At 37.2% G+C, this 16,787-nt stretch overlaps 1 protein-coding gene across 2 annotated transcripts in view; it reads left to right on the top strand.

The window, feature by feature from the left end:
- The window catches only part of kaznb (kazrin, periplakin interacting protein b), a 198,297-nt gene extending 186,357 nt beyond the window's left edge, over window positions 1-11,940 (top strand). For both annotated transcript variants that reach the window (XM_088338051.1, XM_088338049.1), the window contains 5 exons: window positions 1,345-1,481; window positions 2,902-3,072; window positions 5,308-5,497; window positions 8,021-8,154; window positions 9,151-11,940. In XM_088338051.1, the coding sequence (XP_088194177.1) occupies window positions 1,345-1,481; window positions 2,902-3,072; window positions 5,308-5,497; window positions 8,021-8,154; window positions 9,151-9,321 (803 nt within the window). In that variant the 3' untranslated portion in view covers window positions 9,322-11,940. The remainder of the gene's footprint in view (window positions 1-1,344; window positions 1,482-2,901; window positions 3,073-5,307; window positions 5,498-8,020; window positions 8,155-9,150) is intronic.
- The last annotated feature ends 4,847 nt before the right edge of the window (window positions 11,941-16,787 follow it).

The following is a 16,787-nucleotide window of genomic DNA, read 5'->3' as shown; positions in this document are numbered from 1 at the left end:
CTGCAAAAACATAACTAAAGTAATACTAAAAAATACTACAAATATACTAGAAACATTATACTATGGAATAACTACAAATATACTACAGTAATACTACAAAATACTACGGATAGACTAGAAAATTTCAACTATGGAAATACAACAAAAATACACAAAAATATTACTATGAAAATACTATAAAATACCAGATATACTTAAGAATACTACAAATATAGACACTATATTACTATGGAAATTCTACAAAAATACTACACAATAACTACAAAACTAAACATGTATAGTGCTTAAATACAGGGACCTTGTATATTATTTTGCTTTCATTCTGAAAATGAAAAAATAGTATAGAATTACTACATAAATTCTACTACAGTTATACAATATTACAAAATCCTACCACAGAATGATTTACCACAAAAAGTAACTACGGCAATATTACAAAAATACTAAACAAATGTGACAAAAATACTACTATGGAAATACTACAAAAGAAATTCCAAAAATACTACTAAAATACAGCTTTGGAAATACATCAATATATTACTACTGAAATACTTAAAAAATACCAATACATAATACTATAATGTAAAAAACAACTTGAGAAATATTATTACAAAAATACTACTACAAGAGGTTTGCAACAGAAATACTGCAAATTACACCTATAGCGATACTACAAAAATACTCCTATGGAAATATTACAATTGTAAAACTACAGTAACACTGTACTACAAAAATACAATAGAAATACTGCAGCTATACAAACATTCTTATATGGAAATACTACAAATTACAGCAGAGATTGTACAAAAAATAAAAATACTACAGTAATATTACAAAAATTCTAAAATCACAAAATACTGTAATAATACAAAAATACCACGGAAATACTAGATATTCAACAAAAAAAATCTACTTTCGGGTAAAAAAATACTCCTATGGAAATATTACAGAAATTACTTCAGAAAAACTACAAGATTAGTAAAAAAATAAAACTACAGTAACAATACAAAAAACTACAGAACTTCAATAACATTTGACTTCAGAACTATGGAAAAAAAAACTACAGTAATACTTAATAACAAATGAAGTGCTTAAAACATGGACTTATTGTACAATTTTACTCTAATTTGATGAAACTAATCTATTTAGATAGAAGTATAACATGTCACATGCGGCCCCTGACTCCACCCCTGGAGTAGAACATGGAATGAGTTCTAGTAGTTATGCAAATAATCAAAACATAGGGGGCCCCAAATGAAATTTTGCCTAGGGCCCCATGAAGGCTGTTCAGAATCAACGGCAATCCCATCTTTGTGAATAAATCCGGTGAATGTTGCTTTGCAGCCATGAAAGCCGACCGCAAACGTCTAAAAGGGGAAAATGGCGACTTGGTGATTCAGATGCAGCAGCTCTACACGACGCTGGATAGCCGAGAGGACCAGCTACGAGAGTTCATACACAACTACGACAAGCACCGGAAGGTAGCGCTTTGCAGCATCACAGATTTACATCCTGATCGTAATTGCATGAGAATTACGAAGTAAAATCAAAATGATGAGCGAGTGATACATTTATAGTTTAGTCAAAAAAGGAGAGGAGACATCAATGAATTGGGGACTCTTAAGGAGGACAGGAGATGACTGTACAAAAAAGTCCTTGCAATGTCAAATTCTAAATCTGTTCTAAAAAACCCTTCCCTGACCCCTTTCTTTTGATTAAATCTCCTGGGTTACAAAAAGAAGATTCGCCCAAATGTGTACGGACATTAAAGAACAGCATTGATGTAAACAGTGCATAATAGTTCAAACAACCAAAATCAGTGAGTAACAGTGCAGATAACGAACTTGCATCCTATGTAATCTACTATGACTTTGCAGTTTTTCAATATGTTACGAATATGGGTGACACATTTCCAAGGAATAAGAGTGTTTCTTCTTCCTCCTGGGGGAAAAAAAAAACAATTTGGTTTTTCAAATGACTGCACCGAGTTCTTAAATCGTCATTCTGTTTAGAACAGGTCAAATATTTTGGTCATGTTTTATGAAACAAAGTATTATTAAAGCAATTCGATATGTCTCTTTTCAACGCAGTTAAGGATTGGGTTAGATTAAGAAGGAAATGATATATGTGAAATAATATGCATCTTTTACGTTGGGCATAGAACTTATATATATAAAATATAATTGTTCAAATTAGTTATCTGACTCCATTAACCAAACACAACCCACATTCACCCAAAACATGATGCACGCTCGTTTCTTGATGGAAATGATGAACAGGAATAGCCAACATTTTCACACTAGGGCAGATTTAATTTCTTTAACAATTGAACTCAGTGAACTTCATCGTAAATAGCCAAATTAGTCGAATTAGTGTCGTCGGAGTCTCTGGCGAGCCCTCTCTGAAGTCCTCTAGCTTTCTCCTCTCGGCCCACGTCTCCCCGCGAGATGGCGTCTCGTCTCCTCCCATGGACGTGCCAATGAAGCCCCCCCCTGGGTGTCACGGTGTCTAGAAACCTCAAAACAACACGGAGCGTTTCTACATCATCAGGGCCTTGTTCTCCAAACATCGCCTGTCGTCCTCCGTCAGAGTCCTGTTATCAAAATTCCCTTGTCAAAATATTCTGCATTTGGAACGTCATTGAACTATAGCCTACTCGCTGAAAATCTTCATTGCACTCAATAAATGTAACTTGTATTCAATCGTATAAAATCCTTTATAGTCAAATGTATAAAATCCTTCTATAAGAACCGAGATTTAATGTAAAATATTTTTACAATATTCCACACGTTGGCTGAATTTCAACAGTAATATTCAAGCGAGAAGTCCTTGTCCCCTTGAGTCGTCTGACTTGTTAAGAGTAGCAGGCAGCCGCCATCATTCTTCACATTGCGTTGGCAGGAGGGCGAGGATGCGGTGAAGGTGCTGGCCAAGGAGAAGGACGTGCTGGAGCGAGAGAAGTGGGACCTGCGGCGGCAGACCAAAGAGGCCACGGAGCACGCCAACATTCTGCGCTCGCAACTGGACATGAAGGAGAACCGGATCAAGGAGCTGGAAGCCGAGCTCACAATGGTGAGCTAACAAGTGCTTCGCAGGGCGTTATGTACAGTATGTCAGAAAAGTGAGTACACCCCTTACATTTCTGCAGAGATTTCATTATAATCTTTAATAGAACATCACTGAAAAAACATCTGTTTGTCACACTGAAAAGAAGTCTGTCGACAAAGGCTATGGCTTACTGGAAAGATTGATTTGATTTGATAGGAGCATCAGTCAGAGGCCTACACCGTTTCTATGTATTTTTTTAACACTTATGTCTAAGTTGTCAAACGCATTTTGATTTCATCTGCCGCTATGAGATGGCAATGCGTAATGACAAAAGCTGCTCTTGATACGGCCCACTTTTTAAGATGGGCACCTGAGTGTCAAGTCAAATTTAAGGACAAACCCACCACATTATCAATTTAACAAAAACAATCATCACTGGACAGTAAGAGGTGGAAAGAGAATGGTCATTGTGAATGCCCCTGACAGATAGAAAGATATCTGGTCTGATGAGACAAAGCTTAATTTATTTGGCTCGATTGATGTGAAGCATGTGTGGAGGAAACCAGGTGAGAAAACACGTTTTTGTTGTGCCTAACGTCAAGCATGGTGTTGGGAATGTCATGGTTTGGGGCTGCATGAGTGCATCTGGAGTTGGACAGTTGCATTTCACTGAGGAAAACGTGATCTGAAGCGAGCGGCACAGCGGATGGGTGGTTTGCGCACAGCCCCACTGTGCAGAGGTTCAGGGTTTAAGTCCAACTACCGCAGCCTCCTTGTGAATAATCTCCTTATGGGTTTACTCGTGGCACTCTCAGTGGCAATTTGAAAGGTGAAATCCATGGCCAGAGGAATTATGGTGGTTTACAAAATTATATTGGCCACACAAATATTGAACTCCAGGAACTTGTATTTAAGGGTGTACTCACTTTTGTTACCAGGGATTTAGCTACTCGTGGCTGTATTTTGAGTTTTTGGAGAGGCAAAATAAATGTACACTGCTATATAAGCCTTACACAAGACTGCTTTTCATTGTGTCAAAGCGATGTTTCCTCAGTGTAGTTTAATTAAACATTATGATGAAATCTCTTGTGAAATGTGAGGGGTGTACTCACTTTTGTGGCATACTGTAACAAATACCTACAAATGAAAAAAAAAAAAAACAGAGGCTAGGGACCAAAATAATTCTGTTAAGTAGGGAAGGTTCGGTGTATTCACACAACTGGTTTGAAACCAAAATATATTTCACCGTCAGGGTTCGTACAGGTTCTTTAAATGCCTTAAAAATGCTCGAATTCTAATGCTGTGTTTTCAAGGTCAGAAAAATGCTTGAATTTTGGGTGAAGTGCTTGAAAAAGTTTGAAATTGTTACCATTGCCATGTTTAATGGCAGTCTGACTCGATATTGAGTAATTAGCAACTTTATATATTTTGGAGGGAAACCCTGAAAAATGCATGAAATATAAATTAAAACATTCACATATCTACAAAATAACCCTAAAATACAAAACTATTTTAGCATTTAACACACAGAATATACACAGAACATTTTTTAAATCAAACAACAACACAAAATCCCTGTAAATGAAAAAATGATAAAAATATGAACTCAGTAGAGGTATAAATAAATGATGCAAATGGGAAAAAAATAACCATTTACAATTCTATTTTAACCAATCGAGACACGGATCCTCTGCATAACGCACAAAAATATAAAGTAAAATCTATAAAACAGAAAGTAAAAGATAAAAAGTCTCTAAGATTGAAAGAATTGAACGCACTCTGCTTCATAGCAATCAATATCATTAAAATGAGTCCAAATTTAGTTCATTTTTCTGCTTTTAATACATACAGTACTTTCTTTTCTGTGTCTTCAGTATTAAACTCTATTATTACCCAGCACCTTTTAAGTCCTTTTTGTGTTCGTAAACACGTGTGACGTCGCCTAGCAGAATTCGTGTCAGTTTATAGCAGCCCATTGACACAATAAAATCATAGATAAGAACAGCTCAAAATAGCAGGAAGATAGCAACTTCATTTTAGTCTTCAAAGCCAACAACATATATTTTCTTCTAATCCGCGCTAGATTCCTTCCTTTGAAGGTACTGGGAAAAAATCAAAACTGACCTTGAAAGTGCTTGAATTTGACCATTTAAATGTCGTACGAACCCTGATTAATGCTTTTTTTCTTTTACACAACTTTTTTGATAGTGACAAAACGTGTGTTGTGACTAAGCATTGTGGGTTCCTGTGCCCGAGCAGGCCAAACAGTCCCTTGCCACGCTGACCAAAGACGTCCCTAAGCGCCATTCGTTAGCTTCCGGCTTGGCCGCCGTAGCCCCTGAGCCGGTAGTCAACGGCTGCCAGGAGTGGGTGATGCAGGCCGACCTACCGCTCACCGCCGCCATTCGCCAGAGCCAGCAGACCCTCTACCACAACGCTGACAGACAAGGTAGGGTAACACAACCCCATCAATCCATCCAAGGACGCTTCATTAGGTACAACTGACTTGGTCACTCGCCGTACTTGTGATATACGGACAATCGATCCTACCAGATGTGTAAATAATTGAATACCTATAAATATATGTCAAATGAATAAACGAACACATGCATAAATCAAGCAACACCTAAATGTATATGACATACATGCCCTTGATTCATATTATTTTGTAATTTATTTATTCTGGTATTTAGATAGATAGATAGATTATTCACCCCCGAAATTCACACTTCCAGCAGTATCGTAATAAGAGATATAGAATATAAAAATACCCAATATAACGTGTTGATATAGAGTATTTAAATAGTGCTACGGAAAATACACACTGTAATAAAAATAGGGTAATATGCAAATGTAGGGGTGGGGTTTAATGTGGAGTTAAAGAGCCTCATGGCATTTATTTTGTTGTGAATTGTATCGAGCATTTTGTCATGTAGTTTTATCATATATTTTATGAGATATTTTGTTATATATTTTGTCACGTATCTTGCGCTGTATTTTGTTGTTTTTGGTCGCATATTTTTCCGTGTAGTTCGTGTATCACGAGAAAATGTTATTCAAATGAAGAGGCAGGTCACACTGGCTAAACTTTAAATAACTGACAAGATACACGACAAGATACACAACGCGATACACGACAAAATAAATGACAAGATACACAAAATACACATCAAGATACACGACAAGATACATGACAAAATACACAACAAAATATGTGACGAGATATGACACAATATACACCACAAAATACACGACAAAATAACAAGATACACTGAAAAATAAATGACAAGATACACTACAAAATACTCAACTAGATACACAACAAGATACATGACAAGACTAAACACAAGATGATCGACAAGATACAGGACAAAATAAACAACAAGATACAGGACAAAATAAACAACAGGATACATGACAAAATACACAACAAGATACACACCTAAAAACACCACCAGATACACAACAATATACACAGAAAAATAAATGACAAGATACACGACAAAATACACGACTAGATACACAACAAGATACATGACAAGACTAAACACAAGATGATCGACAAGATACAGGACAAAATAAGCAACGGGTTCCACGACGAAATACACAACAAGATACACGCCAAAATACACTACCAGATACACAACAAGATACACCAAAAAAATAAATGACAAGATATACAACAAATTACTCGACTAGATACACAACAAGATACATGACAAGACTAAACACAACATGGTCGACAAGATACAGGACAAAATAAGCAACGGGTTCCACGACGAAATACACAACAAGATACACGCCAAAATACACTACCAGATACACAACAAGATACACAAAAAAAATAAATGACAAGATATACAACAAATTACTCGACTAGATACACAACAAGATACATGACAAGACTAAACACAACATGGTCGACAAGATACAGGACAAAATAAGCAACGGGTTCCACGACGAAATACACAACAAGATACACGCCAAAATACACTACCAGATACACAACAAGATACACAAAAAAAATAAATGACAAGATATACAACAAAATACTCGACTAGATACACAACAAGATACATGACAAGACTAAACACAAGATGATCGACAAGATACACGACAAAATAAACAACAGGACACACAAAAAAATACACAACATACACGTTAAAATACACCACCAGATACACAACAAAATTATCGAATAGATACACAAAAAGATACATGACAAGACTAAACACAAGAATGATCGTCAAGATACAAGACAAAATAAACAAAAAGGATGCACGACAAAATACACAAAAAGATACACGACAAAATACACGACAAGATAGACAAGGAGACACAACAAAAAACAGTACAAAAACCATGACAAGATAAACCACAAGATACATGACAAAATACACAACAAAATATATGATCAAAATACATGACAAAAAAATACTCGATAAAATACACGACAAAATACACTGCAAAATACAACACAAGATACACCCTAAGATACATGACCAAATATACAACAGAATATGTGACAAAATACCCAGCAAAATACATGACAAAAACACAAATTACCGGTGCCTGAAATCCTTGAAAAGTGCTTGAACTTAGGGTGAAGTGCATGTAAATATTTAAAATTCACAACATGTCTGCTTAAAAATGACGCTGACTCCATTCTCTAGTGGCTTAACTTTGCCATTGTATTTCTTCCCTCTTGATTAACTCCAGCTGATATTAGTTTGTACGTTATTATCCTATCATCGCGAAACTGCGAAAAGCGTATTGCGATACAGCGAGGGATTGTTGTATACCTCAAGTATGAGAGCATAAATTTAGCCGCGTGTGGGCCTAATGAAATATCCTTGTGCTTTGGTGTTACTAACGACGTGTTTCTTTGAGCTTCGTCGAACTAACAATGGGATTCTTTTCACATCCGGGGCGATCTACGTGTGTGTGTGTGTGTGTGGGTGCGATGACGTAGCTGTGGTCAGGATCAGCCCTTGCCACTCTCGCCAGCCGTCCGTCATCTCGGACGCTTCGGCCGCAGACGGAGATCGCTCGTCCACGCCGAGCGACATCAACTCGCCGCGACATCGGACGCACTCGCTCTGTAACGTAAGAGATGCTCGCTTCTTGCATGTGTGAGATGTGAGTGGGGCTGCTTGGTGGTGCTCTCTTTTGTGTTCGGGTCAGGGGAACGTGTTTATGGAAGGAACGGCGTATATTATTGAGTGCTTTAAAGAAAAAAAAACCTCATTTGAAAAACTAAAGCACTAGTGATTTAAATAATAAGATAAAAGTATATACAGGGACAACCAGTTCAGGGTCCCCTGCCCACTGCCCGAAGATAGCTGGGATGGGCTCCAGCACCCCCGCGACCCTATTGAGGATAAGCGGTGCAGATAATGGATGGATGGATGGATGGATGGATATATACAGGGATCCTTCGGAGAGAGAGAGAGAGAAAAGAGAGAGAGAGAGAGAGAGAGAGCGTTCCCGACAGCTTTCACTGGTTTACCCCAGCCGCATCATACAGGTGCCCTGCCCGTCCCTAAAAACACATCCCACGATCCTTTCATAACACCTTTCCACTCATTCCTATCACCAACAAGAGCTCTAGCTTCCACTATATTTAGACCTCTTTAATGCAGCGCACTCATAACACCATCCATCCACGGCCTTCCTCTTGGTCTCTTTCCATTTACTTCTGTTAAATTAAGATTGAGGCTGAAAATGAACTGCTTCTCGGGAAGTTTTTATTGGCAGAATATATCCTGGGGGCCACCACAATATAAGTCTTCAATCAGACAATTTTAGCAGTCTCTCTATGACATTTTGAAGATATTTTTACCTATTTGAGGCGTGTATAGGTCAGCAGGAAACCGCAACTTTATATTTCTGCTTGCCACCTGTGTTATTAGCCACTTCTCAAAGTTCAGTTCGGGTTTTTTTTGCACCTTGGTCTCGGCGTTTCTTGATCAGGCTGAACTTTGTCCTTTCGCTTAAAGTTCCTGACATTAGGTTGAACTTATAGTTTGCATTAAAAATATCCATTCATGTACAAAAGGTGTACAATTACCATTTCTGTTTGTGTGTGTGCATCCTCTTTAGTCCATGGAGGACCTGGAGGATCAGAAGCGTAAGAAGAAGAAGGAGAAGATGACTCTTGGCTCTCTGTCTCGTGTCTTTGCACGGGGGAAGCAACGCAAGTCCTTGGACCCGGGCCTCTTTGACGGTACAGCCACGCCCGACTATTACATAGAGGAAGATGCCGACTGGTGATGCAGCAAATGTGTGTGTGTGTGATGGGCTTGTTGCGGGTGGGAAGGAAATAAAATGTGTAAAAGGGACTGCTATTTCACCAAATGTATATAGTATAGTATACTCAAATTGTATGTATGTAAATTATATATATATTTATAGATGTACATGTATGCATATGTAAATATGTTTACATGCATATAAATATATACATGAGGTTATTATTATTTGTAGACATGCTGTATTATCTCGTCTTGATGTTTTTTTTTAAACAACTGGAGACTTGAAGGACTGCTTGCTGGTCATGTGTAAATAGGAAATATTTGTGTTTTTAACCGTTTGCTTTTCAAGACAATTATTTTGTATTTTTTCTCATTTTCCCATCGAACAAAATCCATTTCACTCCCGGGGTTTATTCTTTCTTCGGATGCTCTAAAACGCTTATTTATGCAGTTATATGTTGTCATATCATATCAGCGAGTGAATTTGAAAATAATAGGAAGAATGTCTTACCTCGACTAATTTGAGTCTTAGGCCGGGGAAAGAAATGCTGTAGTTTCTCAAATAGTGGCCTTGCATCACTTAGAATATTGATTTAAGTATACTTTTCATGGCAAATGTGTAAAATTATAATAATGCCATTTTAAAAGGCATAATGAATTAAAAAAATATATTATTTGTGTACAGTGTATAAATCATATTTCACATTTTATTTTATATATATATATATATATGTGTATGTATATATTTCATTTGAATACTTTAATTCTGTTTGGAATTGTAATAGGATTATAGTTACTTTGCTAGAATAATATATCATACAAATCCAAACTTATTATAATTATTTAAATATATGCAGCATAGATGATAAGTTAATAGTTTAGTAGACACTCAAAATAGGGAGAGAAGGCATCAATAGATTTTGAACCTGCAGGAGAGAACTGCAAAAAGCCTTAAATACAAAACTTATAGTTATTATTCTTGTTATTTAAATATATGCAGCATAGATGATGAGTTTATAGTTTAGTAGACACTCAAAATAAGAAGAGAAGGCATTCATAGATTTTGAAGTTGCCGGAGAGGATTGTTAAAATCCTCGGATCCTAAATTATGCTTGTTATTTCAATATATCCTGCATAGATGATAAGGAAATAGTTTAGTAGACACTCAAAATAAGGAGAGAAGGCATCAATCGATTTTGAACCTGCAGGATTTGAACTGCAAAAACCCTCAGATACAAAACTATTATAGTTATTATTATTGTTATTTCAATATATGCAGCATAGATGATGAGTTTATAGTTTATTAGACACTCAAAATAAGGAGAGAAGGCATCAACAGATTTTGAACCAGCATGAGAGAATGGCAAAAACCCTCAGATACAAAACTATTATAGTTATTATTATAGTTTTTTAAATATATGCAGCATAGATAATGAGTATATAGTTTAGTTGACACTTAGAATAAGAAGAGAAGGCATTAGCTGAGGAGGAAGAGCGCACATTTTGGGATCAAGAGATCGCAGGTTTGATTCCCAGCTCCTCCGTGTTATATGTCGAAGAGTCCTTGGGCAAGACACTAAATCCCTAATGCCCCCAATAAGCGGGTCGGCGCCTTGCATGGCTGCATGGCAGCTATTGGTGTGTGAGTGTGTGTGTGAATGGGTAAGTGTAAGCATAGATTACAAGTTTATAGTTTAGTAGACACTCAAAAGAAGGAGAGAAGGCATCAATAGATTTTGAACTTGCAGGAGAGGACTGCAAAAACCTTTAGATCCAAAATTATTATAATTTTATTAAAGTTTTTCATTGTATGCAAATTGAATATTAAGTTTATAGTTTAGTAGTCACACAAAATAAAGAGAGAAGGCAATAATAGATTTTCAACTACCAAAACCTTTTCTTTTTATTAAATCTCCTAGGATACTCGAGTAAATCCGCTCTGAAGAATGTGGAAATGAAACCCAGCAACATGATTGGCCGATAGTGAATAGTGCATGGCAGTCAAAATAATAGTGAGGTATAATAGTCAAAAAAACAAACTGGCATTCTATCCAATATTAAAAACAATAAATGAATCAATCTTGAATGTTGAAGTATTGATAATAAATATGAATAATAACTAAATTTATGAGCTGACTATGTAATTATATAGTATAAATACATATCATTCAAATATCTATTTGAAATATTCTTACAGGTTTGTCAAGGGACACAAGGTAAAAACGTTTATTTCCATTATTTTACACGCCACTGTTTGAGGAAGTACAGTTATTAAGAGTCGTTTACTATTTGCTTGATTCATTTCTTTGCTAGCAAGTAGGAATGCATGTTTGAGTAAACATCTGCTTTGCTGTTCATTCATTCATTCATCCATCAAGGGCGCCTTCTCGGATTTGTCGTTAAGTTTCTTGCATTGTGAATGCAAACATTGCTTCTGTTATCCTGCATGTGTAAAACTCTCCGAGTGTTTCTGTTTAATGCTTTGTAATTTAGGCAAGGTTGGAATAAAAAATTCAATTTCTGGAGGTATTTTATTTAACAATCCAAGCGCAAAGGACTCCAATATTAAAGGGATATTGGGACGGCTGGGGAAAATGAATTGTCGTTTTCTAAAATAAAACTAAAGCACACCTTCCAAGGAGTAAGTGTTTCTTTGCCATGTGTCTGTCCTCTTTCTGGCAATTCAAACAAGAGGTAGACCGTATATCGGGCGGGCTGATAACCGGCACCTATATTTTCCGAATTTGATGGATATCGGTATCTGCATTTTTTTCATTCGACGACCCGATTATTAAGTCTCATGCAGCCAAGACTCCTTTCTTTGCTCTCTCTCTTTTTCTCTCCTCCTCCTTCCTGCTAACCACTGATTGGATAAGTGACCAGCGGCGGAGCCCTTAAAGCAGAAGAGAGCTGCAGCTCGGCTCACTTGTCTCGTCCAGGTGGAGACTGATGAATTAGCTCTTATCATAACTTTTGTTTGTCAATTAAGTGTGTCTATTTGTGATTCAGCACACAAAGTAGAAGTGATGAGCTGTTACCATAACATAAGTCCTTCAATCAAGTGTGTCTGCTTGGGACTGAGAGCATAAAAAGCTTGCTAAAGTTGAAGTGATGAGCTGTTACCATAACATAATTCCGTCATCGGTACCGGCCCTGAACAACCCATATCGGTCGATTCCTAACCTGTCACTCTTGGTATGTTCGACTAAGCAAGGTTTTGTAGACAAAATATCATTTCCAGCATTGTACAGGTTGACTGCTCATCACAAAAAACTACGATATTTCCCTACTGTTTCTAATTCTTTTTTCTTGGAAAGGGGTATGTACACTTTCTACAGCCATGGAAGGGTTTTATCTCATACAACAATTTAGTTTGTTGTTTTAGGCGACACATAACCGTCACGGTATTCCGTCCATCCGCATATCCTCAGTAGGGTCACGGGGGTGCTGGAGCCCCATCTCAGCTGTCTCCCGGCAGTGGGCAGGTTACCAGCCGGTCGGACCTGACATGCATGTTTTTGGAACGTGGGAGGAATACCACCAGACACAGTGAGAACATGCAAACTCCACTTTGGGAGGCTGCGGTACCTGGATGTCATCCCTGAACCTCTGCACCGGGGGTCTGCGCGAAAGATCCCAGGTTCTAGACCAGGTGGAAACATTTGTCAGCTTGGAGCGGGAAGAGCGCCACCAGGCTGTAAGTCAAGTCATGTTTATTTGTGACGCCATTAATCACAAAAAGTCTCAAAGGGCTGCACAGACAACAGACAAACATAGAATTATAATCAAGTATTTTATTCGTTTGAATACCACTTATTAAAATATCCCATCTCATAATATTAGAATATCATGAAAAAGTAAATTACTAAGGTAGAATTTATAATCAGCGATATAAAAATAATGAAGGCAAGACGCGCGCAGATAGACAGTCTAGACGAGGCAATGACAGACACAATACAAAATCATCAAAGACCCAAGATGTGATAAAATGATATTATTGTACTTGCTCAAGACACACCACAGGAAATAACGCCTCTTTGACCTGTGTGGTTAAGGGATCCATCCATCCATCCAACCAACTCTCATGATTAATACGGATTACTGGGTACGTATAGACACTACAGCGCCATCTAGTGGTTATAATATGTCAAGAGAGTTTTGCTGTTTTATTGACACTGGAGACAGCTGGAGCAGGAATCGGAAACTTTATATTCTTCTTTATATTACTCATTGCACCCCCTCTTTTGGCACCAGCTGCTGCTTGTTGCCTGATTAATTCCCCTCCTTTTTTATACCCAGTGCGGTAGTCACTTCCTGTCAGTCCGTCAGCAAACCTCTGCATACGCAAGGCAAGCACTTTGACTCTGGCTCCTGTCGGTCCCGTTTTCACCTGTATACCACTCGTCTGTTCCTGATTCCCCCGTTTGGCTCCGGCTAGACCCGTTTTTGACCACCGACCACGCTCTGATCTCCCGCTCCGGCTATCGACACGTTTTTCCTGTTTGACCACGCTACGATCTCCCTCTCCGTGAGTTCCACTTCCGCATTCCGATCACGCTTTGATCCTGTGAGCGACTTGCTTCCCTCGTCCAGCGAGCACCGGATCGCTGCCATTTGTTTTCCTCTATATCTCAATAAACTTGTGAGTAAACGCTACGCATCTGGGTCCTCCTCCTGCTCTGGTTCTGACAGATATTATATTGATATCAACATCCTTTTTACACTAAGCTACAGAAATATGAATGTGAATATATTTAGGTTTTTTTTTCACGTATTGTTTTTTATTTGAAAAAACTTTTTCTGAAAGTTTTGATCATTTCAATGTTTTATATATTTTTTGAATTAAAAAAAAATCTTTATTTAAAGTCATTATTTTATCTTTTAGAATATTTCTGGAGTTTCGTTTTATACAAGGAAATTAGCTCAAAGACATTGGATTGTTTTTTAAGTTTTGGAGCTTACTCTCTAAAAACATATTGGTTTGATACTTTTGATTTATTTTCTTTGAAAATATTTTCGCTCAAAAAGATAAGATTGGGTGAATCCATGCTGTGTGTTAGCAAATGGACTTCATTCTGAGGTTTTTGAGTTTTTCCTTGCCCTCATGTAGGTTTCAGATCAGGGGAGGTTGTAATGGTGGCCTGTTCAGCCCTTTGAGACTCTGTGATTAACAGCTAAACAAATAAATAGGACTTGACCTTAAAATTATTGTTCCTTTTTCCTCTAAATGTAAAAAGGGATAAACTAAAGAATGTGCCCCATTTGGTGGCGAGGACAGGAATTACACCCAATTAAAGGTAAGATCAGGCCTGAAAAATCGTATTATTCTTTATCATTCACAAAATTGCATTATTATAATAACCCGGCTCTTTTCTTCTTTCTTTTCTTTTTATTAGTATTATTGTAGTGGTATATTTGTAGTTTTTCTTCAGAAATATTTTTGAACTCTTTTCATAATAGTATTTTTGTTGAATTTCTTTAATATTTTTGTAATATTGCTGTAGTTGTATTTTCGTAGTATTTCTCTTGTATTATTTATTTAGCAGTTTTACTGTTGTATTTCGATAGTACTTTTTCTTTTCAGAATAAAAGCAAACGAGTATACAATAATAGGTTCTTGTTTTAAAACTCTTAATTTCGTATTTTGTTTTGTAGTAATTTTGTAGGATTCTGTAGTATTTCTGTGGTAGTATTTTTATAAAGGACAAAATTTGCACCCAAAAATATGTTTTTATGAGTGGTTGTTTTCTTTTTCTTTCTTTTTTCCTGGCTTTTTGAGCGTAATGTCACATGATGTTTGTTAATTAATTAATTTCTTTCTCTCTTTTCCCTTTTTTATTTTATTTGATCTTTTCATTTGTGTCTTTTTTTTCTTTTTTGCTTGGTTCTTAGCCTTTATTTTGTGAATAATGTTCCACAAGAATGGATTAAAGCAATGGTTCCCAAACTTTTGCAGGCTGATGCCCCCTTGGCTCCACAGTGTACTACTAGCGCCCAACCGTGCCGTGATCATTTTTAAGGTGCTGGTACAAATGACATGTGTTTCCTCTGGACCTAGCGACTACGCGAAAGTAAATTTTGCAACAGGCATTTTCTTCGCCAAAACCAAAATAGGTCCAAACAAGTGATATGCCGCCCTTCTTTGGCGCAAGGTTCATTTCCTTCTCGTTTGTTGACTATGGGACTATGTTTACGGAGTCCGCTATGACACTCAATGAGCTCACACGGTGAGTGTGGCATAGTGGGGTGCTTGCAAACTTTGAATAGCGTTTATTGGCTTGTGCTATTATTAACTTGCTTCTGATTGGTCGATGCTTTTAAAACTCGAACAGAAACAATTGTGGTTGGCCAAAACTCCATCATTCAAACAAAACCTTGAAAAAAAATGCAGTGCTTTGCGGTTTCACAACCGCACTACGTTCAAACTTCTCACTTCGACTTCGGACTGCCGGCCCCCTACCGCCCGCTACTGCCTTCTTCTTCTTCACCAAACCCCAGATCTTTGGGAACCACTGGATTAAAGCAACATAAACAACCGAAGAACCGTTTGGGAGCCGTAAAAGCCGGTTCTCGAAAAAGAGATGAAATTCCCATCACTACAACAAAGGCGTGCAGTTCCATCACGCACAACCTGATAAGCGGACTCTTTGCACTGCAAAATGCGAGTTGGTCCTTGGCACATATGCAATTTATTTGCAACTTGGACGCTGAGGGTTAACATCTCAATGCCGGGAAGAGCTGCTCCCATCGATACTGATGCACACACTGTGCTGTAGGAAACAATAATACTGTATGTGAACAAGTAGCATATGCGCTGTCCTGACTTCCGTCAGTACTACATCCACTTTTCTTTGAGTGTGGCAGAGCAAGTCCGTGGGCGGTTTTGACTTTGATTTGACTTTGTAACAGTTGGGCAAGTTTACATTACAAACCAATCACTTGGTAATGCGTTTTTTTCCGTAGTAACCTGGAACAAAAATGTTAACTGCAATAAAAAACCTAATATACGAATGATGTAAACAGGAAAAATACTGTATAAAATTGCTATTATTTGTTGTTCATTTGTTAACATTTCTACTACATTTCATTTGATAGTAAATGTGTGTATATCTGCCAATTTTACAGGGACAGTGTGTATTATTTAGCGCCTCCTAGTGGTACACAAGTCTTCATACATAAAAAAAACAGGATTCATTTGAATAAACGGCAAAAATACATCAATCATATAAAGGCGATTTTTTTAAGTACTTGTAGGTACAGAAATGTGTGTTAATTGTACATAACATGAACTTTACTGAAGGAGCTGACATGATTATCTTGCTGCTAAAGGTACCCCATTTTCTCCCGTTTTCCCCCCACATATTCATGCTTTTTTCTCTTTTTTCCAAATTTTATTTTCCTTTTTCTTGATTTTTTTTTTTAACCTTTTTCCTCTCTCCTTTTTCACTTACCTTCTTTTCTCCTAATTTTTCTCATATTTTCCGT

This window comes from Urocampus carinirostris, chromosome 6 (assembly GCF_059441175.1).
Source record: "Urocampus carinirostris isolate Australia breed hairy pipefish chromosome 6, RoL_Ucar_1.0, whole genome shotgun sequence".
Classification (NCBI taxonomy): domain Eukaryota; kingdom Metazoa; phylum Chordata; class Actinopteri; order Syngnathiformes; family Syngnathidae; genus Urocampus; species Urocampus carinirostris.
Note: the sequence above shows the minus strand (reverse complement) of the source record. Positions and strands in the feature narration are given on the sequence as shown.